The sequence below is a fragment of the Crinia signifera genome, chromosome 11 (genome assembly GCF_055691185.1).
Source record: "Crinia signifera chromosome 11, ASM5569118v1, whole genome shotgun sequence".
Taxonomy (NCBI): domain Eukaryota; kingdom Metazoa; phylum Chordata; class Amphibia; order Anura; family Myobatrachidae; genus Crinia; species Crinia signifera.
The window spans coordinates 87,177,979-87,183,978 of NC_139227.1; the positions used below are offsets into that span (position 1 = coordinate 87,177,979).

At 48.3% G+C, this 6,000-nt stretch overlaps 1 protein-coding gene across 1 annotated transcript in view; it reads right to left on the reverse strand.

Moving 5' to 3' along the window:
• Nucleotides 1–5,628, reverse strand: part of CD81 (CD81 molecule) — a 35,715-nt gene extending 30,087 nt beyond the window's left edge. The window contains exon 1 of the mRNA XM_083165573.1: nt 5,439–5,628. Within this exon, the coding sequence (XP_083021699.1) occupies nt 5,439–5,504 (66 nt within the window). The 5' untranslated portion in view covers nt 5,505–5,628. The remainder of the gene's footprint in view (nt 1–5,438) is intronic.
• Between the last annotated feature and the right edge of the window lie 372 nt (nt 5,629–6,000).

Sequence of the window (6,000 nt, forward strand, 5' to 3'; positions counted from 1 at the left end):
ATAAATAACAAAATAGAGTACAGGTAAAATGAATGCCACAATTCAATACACATTACAGCATAAATGTAAGTAGTGAGGACTTGACCAATGTGCTACTAGGGGCTGGTGGTCAAAGATGGAGATGAGTATGTGGACAAAGCTGTCGCTGAGTGTTTGAGTATGGGAAAGCTGTAAGTGAAATGTGAAGAGAAGAGGGCTTAGACAACAGGAGGGAAGAGGGCCCTGCTCTGAAGAACTTACAACATAGTAGGAAGAGGAGACAGACAGATTACATGAGGTGCAAGTGAATGGGAGGTGGCTTGATGGCAGGATGCAGAGATGGCCAAGGCATGAGGCAGGGGGTCGGAGGACCAGCCTCAGAAATAAGTTATGCAGCGGAAGGGTAGACTTTGATGAATAGGTGAGTTTTCAGTGCCCGTTTGAAGCTTTGCAAAGTGGAGAGTCTAATGGAGCGAGGGAGTGGCTCTGGCGTGGGAAGCAGTACTCAGGGTGGAGTGGAGAGACAGTCATCGGCCGACCGTAGAGGGCTGAGGGTTTATGGTCGGAGATGTAGGTGAATATTTCCCACAATACAACATATTTATTCATTTCTAGTTGCGATAAATAGCTGCGTCATTCAGCAATGCAACAGTATGGCAAAATGGTATTCAGAACCTTCTGCTCTTAGCACAAAACAGCTTTGGATTGCTTTGTGTGAACAATCTTAAGAGATTCTTGAAATGTAGCAATCCAACATAAGTTACAAATATTCAGGCAGTACCACCAACAGGCCATGTTTTATGGATTTTGTTAATCATGCACAGGTGAGGTAAAGAGCAAATACAAGGTGCGTTTTGCGGGTGCGATGAGCACATCCCGTCGCACAGTTCAAAAAGTATGTGCCACAAATACTTTTTGAACTAGGTCCCGATCGCATCGCATGCAAATCGCATACGATTTACATGCGATGACGTTCAAAACGCATGCAATGATCGCACCGTGTATGGGCACCTTTATGCTGAGAAGACACTGGACAATATATTGTCTGTTCCATTGAATGGACAATAATATATTGTCTGTGTATTGGCGGTTGTGTACAAACATTCACAGACATATCACGTCGGTTCCGCATCACAGCCGATGCCCGGTATACGTGCAGATATATCGGTGCATCTGGCTCTGTGTATGGGCAACCTGTCATCCACCCATAACTAATGCTGCAGGGATCCCGGTGACTGAAAGCTCAACTGGACGGGCAAATTCAAATACCCACACAGAAGTGATATCAGCAGAGACGCATGAAGTGGCCAATCGGTAGGCACGTATGCTTACCACAATCCGCTGCGGCACATTCTGCAGACAGGACAGGTAAGTGTATACCGGTAAGGGCGGTATTCAATGTTGGGTGCTATTTCCGACAGGAGAATTAGAGCCCACCGCCTATTCAATCCTGCCATTTCCGACAGCATTGAAGGCAGATTACGACAAAACAGATCCGACTTTAAAACAAGTCAGATCTGTTTTGTCGGAAATGGCCATGGATTTTCGCATTCACGGCCGTTTCTCGACAAACCACGGCCGTTTTACGCGGAACATTCATTTCCACCAGTCGAGTCTCTGTCACACTGACATGATATTGGATAAAATGATTGTGAAACACACTCACTTCCCTAATAGATGAATATTATACGTGTATGTTTTTCTCTTTCTGCATCCAGACCCCACATAACTTCCGCTGTAATGTGATTTGCTTGCATACTAATACATTAGATGGCCCCGTAATAGGATAAAATAGCAGAATCTATATATTTATGTTACATACAAAATCTGCCAGTTAGAGGACGGATTCTGAGTTGCGTACAGCTCCATGGGCCTCATTCAGCTACAGTTGCAATGTCGACACAGCAGTGATTGAACTGCAAGTGCAGCACCAGTGAACAGCGACGCCCACTGAAGCCAATGCAACATGTTCAGCAACTGCGTACTCCATCACAACCGCAATGTAGATGCTAGGAACATCGGCTCCATGAGTTCTTCCATAAATGCACAGAATAGCCACAGTAGCTGCGACTCTGGGTCCGCGTTCTATGTGTACGAGGTCGCAGTCGCATGCCGAGACATGCCCGGAGAACGATCACGACGTGCCTTTGTTTTTGCAGCGGCATTGCAATGGTATAATGACGTGTGCACACTGCAGCCACAATGCATGCGCAGTCTACCGATAATCACAGTATCAAAGTTGCTACAGCATCTGAAGGAGGGCCCCATATGCAGCTGCACTTGGGATTGAGATATTTTGCTAATAGGGTGCTAATGCGACTATACGCAGTAACGCATAGCTCCACTGTTTTCCCGCTCTCTGGTGCAGTGACTGCTAATATGGCCGCTTCCACCTGAGCTATCCTGGGGCAGGTGCTAATGATCCATCTGAAATAGCGTTCTCCTTAAGTGCTTCAGTAATAGGGCACAACTCCGACTACACGCCCATGACACACCCCGTAGACCACTCTCTTGTGCAAATGCCCAGTTACCCCCGATACTCTCATTTCATGCACCGAGGGACACTGTGTACAATGCAAGACGCGTGAAACTGCTGGAGATGCGCAGTATGTAAATGCAGCCACAACAGACCTGCGGGCCACACAGCATCAGAAACCATGTTACCAAGGGGCATTAAGGGGTACAATTAATAAGATGGGATATCTATTGAAGATGAGATGTTGCCCATAGCAACAAATCAGATTCTATCTGTTATCTTCTAGACCAGTGGTAGCCAACCCTAGCCCTCGAGAGCTACCAACAGTTCACATTTTCCAGACAACCTAGCTGCTGCACAGCTGCACTCATTAATCACTGACACATTTTAAAAGATTCACAGATGGAGCTAATAAGCTCACTTGCACTGTTGGTAGCTCTCGAGGACTAGGGTTGGCTACCCCAGTTCTAGACAGAATGTGCTAATTATGAAAGTTGAATCTGATTGGTTGTTATGGGCAACATTCCATCTTCATTAGAACTCCTATGTTACCTGATTGGGTGTGGTATAACACACCGACAGTCGGGATTCCGACAGTCATTAGTAGGGATGGCCATTGTTGCCATCGATGGCAATTAGGCAACTGGCCATCGATAGTGCTTAACTATGCAATGGATGACCATCGATATTTTTACATATCGATGGTCATCCATTGTGTTTGATTGAGTGGCTTGTGGGCCAATCAAAACACGGGGGCGGGGCTTCGCGGGTGTCGGGGGCGGAGCTATGCTCCATGTCCCAGCACTTTGAAAAAAAAAAAAAAAAGCAAAACATCGTTTTGCTATTCCATCAATGGAGGGAAACCATCTGGTACTCCCCGATCGATGGCAAAAGTATTCGACATCGGCCATGAACCATCGATGATTTCGAATCATCGATGGTCAATGGCCATCCCTAGTCATTAGCCCGTCGTGGGAATCCCGACTGCACAGCACGGGGAGTGCAAGGAAGACCCTTGCAGACTCGCTGCGCTTGTCATGCTGCTGCGCCACCTATTTTATTCTCCCTCTATGGGGCTCGTGGACCCCCACGAGGGAGCAGTCGGGATGATGACTGTCGGAATCCCGACTGTTGGCGAGTCGTCCGGCACTCACTAAATTGACCCCAAAGCTCCTGAGGACCAGCAATAGGCACTGCCACTATGGCAGAGCCGGCCCTAGGCATAGGCAGACTAGGCAAGTGCCTAGGGCATTTGGAATGCCTAGGGGCAGCAGAAGCTTCTGCTGTTTAAAATGATATGCAGCATGTCTATATTCTGTGTGCGACTGTGGCTGTACCTGCATACGGATGCAGGTACAGCCACAGTCGCACACAGAATATAGGCATGCTGCATATCATTTTAATCATCGGAAGCTCCTTGTGTGTGCTGTTCATAACAATGCAAATAAGATGAATTTTCAGCAAAAAAAGGCACCCAACGTTAGCAGAACTGGCCAGGAGAGCTGCATGGCCTATTGAGGCAAGATGTATGAGGAAACATCTGTATCCAAGCAGAGGCAGAGGTCATAGTGTTAGCGGCTGTGCGAGTGCTGTCTGCGGGTGGGTTGGTTGTGCAATAGTGTTCAGCATATGTGTAAGGGGCATTATGTGTGTCATGTATAAATGCATTACTAATGTGCGACATATGTGTAACAGGCATTATGTGTGTCGTGTATAAAGGCATTAATAATGTGCAACATATGTGTAATAGGCATTATGTGTGTCATGTGTACAAGGGCATTAATAATGTGCAACATACTGTATGTGTAATGGGCATTATGTGTGTCATGTATAAATGCATTAATAATGTGCGACATATGTGTAACATGCATTATGTGTGTTATGTGTATAAGGGCATTATTAATTTGTGCAACATATGTGTAATGGGCATTATGTGTGTCATTATGTGTATGAAGGGCATTAATAAAGGTTGGCATAATGTGTAAGGGGCATTATGATTATAAGGACATTAATAATGTGTGTCATGCGTAAGGGGCATTACTGTGTGGTATTATCAGGGGTGCCGAGAGAAAGGGGTGGGGGTACAAATTACCCAGGCCAAAGTCTGATGGAAGGGCCCAGTGGGGGCCCAAGTGACAGCAGCAGCTGTAGCTCTTCTCTGTCCAGCAAACACTGCTTTGTGCTGGGTTGCAGTGTGGCCATGGAAGTGCTTAAAATACGATATTTTCTCAGGATTTTTTTCTAAGGGTATAATGTGAATAATGTGAGGAGTAATGTATATAAGGCAAAGTGGTACTACTGTGTGATGTAACGTGAATAAGGGACACCATTGCATGATATAATGTGAATTGGGGGTACTATTGTGTGTCCATGCCCCTTCGCAGCAAGAACACACCCCTGTTTGGGCTGCGCACCGAATGTGTGCACTGTTTCTATTTAAAATATTGCGGGTAGGAGCACCAAAATGATGACTGCTATGATGAGGGTTGATGGTGCTGGGAAAGGGGAGCAGGGTCAGAGGCGGAACAAGTGGCAGTGCTAGGGGGCACCAGCCAAAATCTTGCCTAGGGCATCATTTAGGCTAGGGCCGGCTCTGCACTATGGAGATCACCCCTCCCAACCTGTGGTGACTGTGACAGCACTTGTTGGCAGGGCATCTCAGTAGCCCCGCAGTGATTACAGGGAGGGGCCCCCCTTGCCACCATCACCTGCACCACGTGGTGCGGGGGCCCCGCAGAGGGCTGGGGACAGGGCCCCGGAAAGAGGCTGGTACACAGCATCATAGAGATAACAATAACAGGTCGCCATGCAATAAGCCCCTCACAGAGAAGCAGCACGGGGTGTTATGTACCACCATACACCCCGCATACCGCACATAGGAAGGAGAAGGGGTTAACAACGAGCCCGGGAGCCCCCCCAGCGAGCCAGCACCGTATGTACATACACATCCCCCGCCACAGCAGCCATTACACCGCGCACTCACCCAGAAGATGAAGTTGAAGACGAAGAGCATGTACTTGATGCATTTGCTGCATCCTTCCACCCCCATGGCGACGGCTCCACGTTCCGTTATTCGGGCTGCAAAGCGGATCAGAGCTGAGTGAGAGCTGCTGGAGGAGGAGGAGGGAGCACAGGAGGCGGCAGCCCGGACCTCCCCCCTCCTCCTCCCCGCGCTGCTGCTGGCTGCCCGGTGCCTCCCCTCCTGCTCACCCCGGGCCCCCCCTCCCTATCCTAACCAGCATCCCCACCACCCCTCACTGTGTGGGAACAGGGTCACCATTATGTGTATGGTACTATATACATATACAGCCGGGAGTCCTCCTTTGTGTCTGAGGAGATCCCTGTCCCACTATAACAATGGGGATGGGGGGGGCTGCATCTAGAAAACTTCATAGAAAGCCCTGGAGTCAGAGAGACTGGGGGGACTTTGGAGGAGAAGCAGGGTCAGTGGGAGATAATGGTGCAGCCCTACTGGTGTGTGCTGTATCAGGAATAACACTACACATGAGACTAGAGTGGTACAGTCATGTATGTGGCTGGTTACT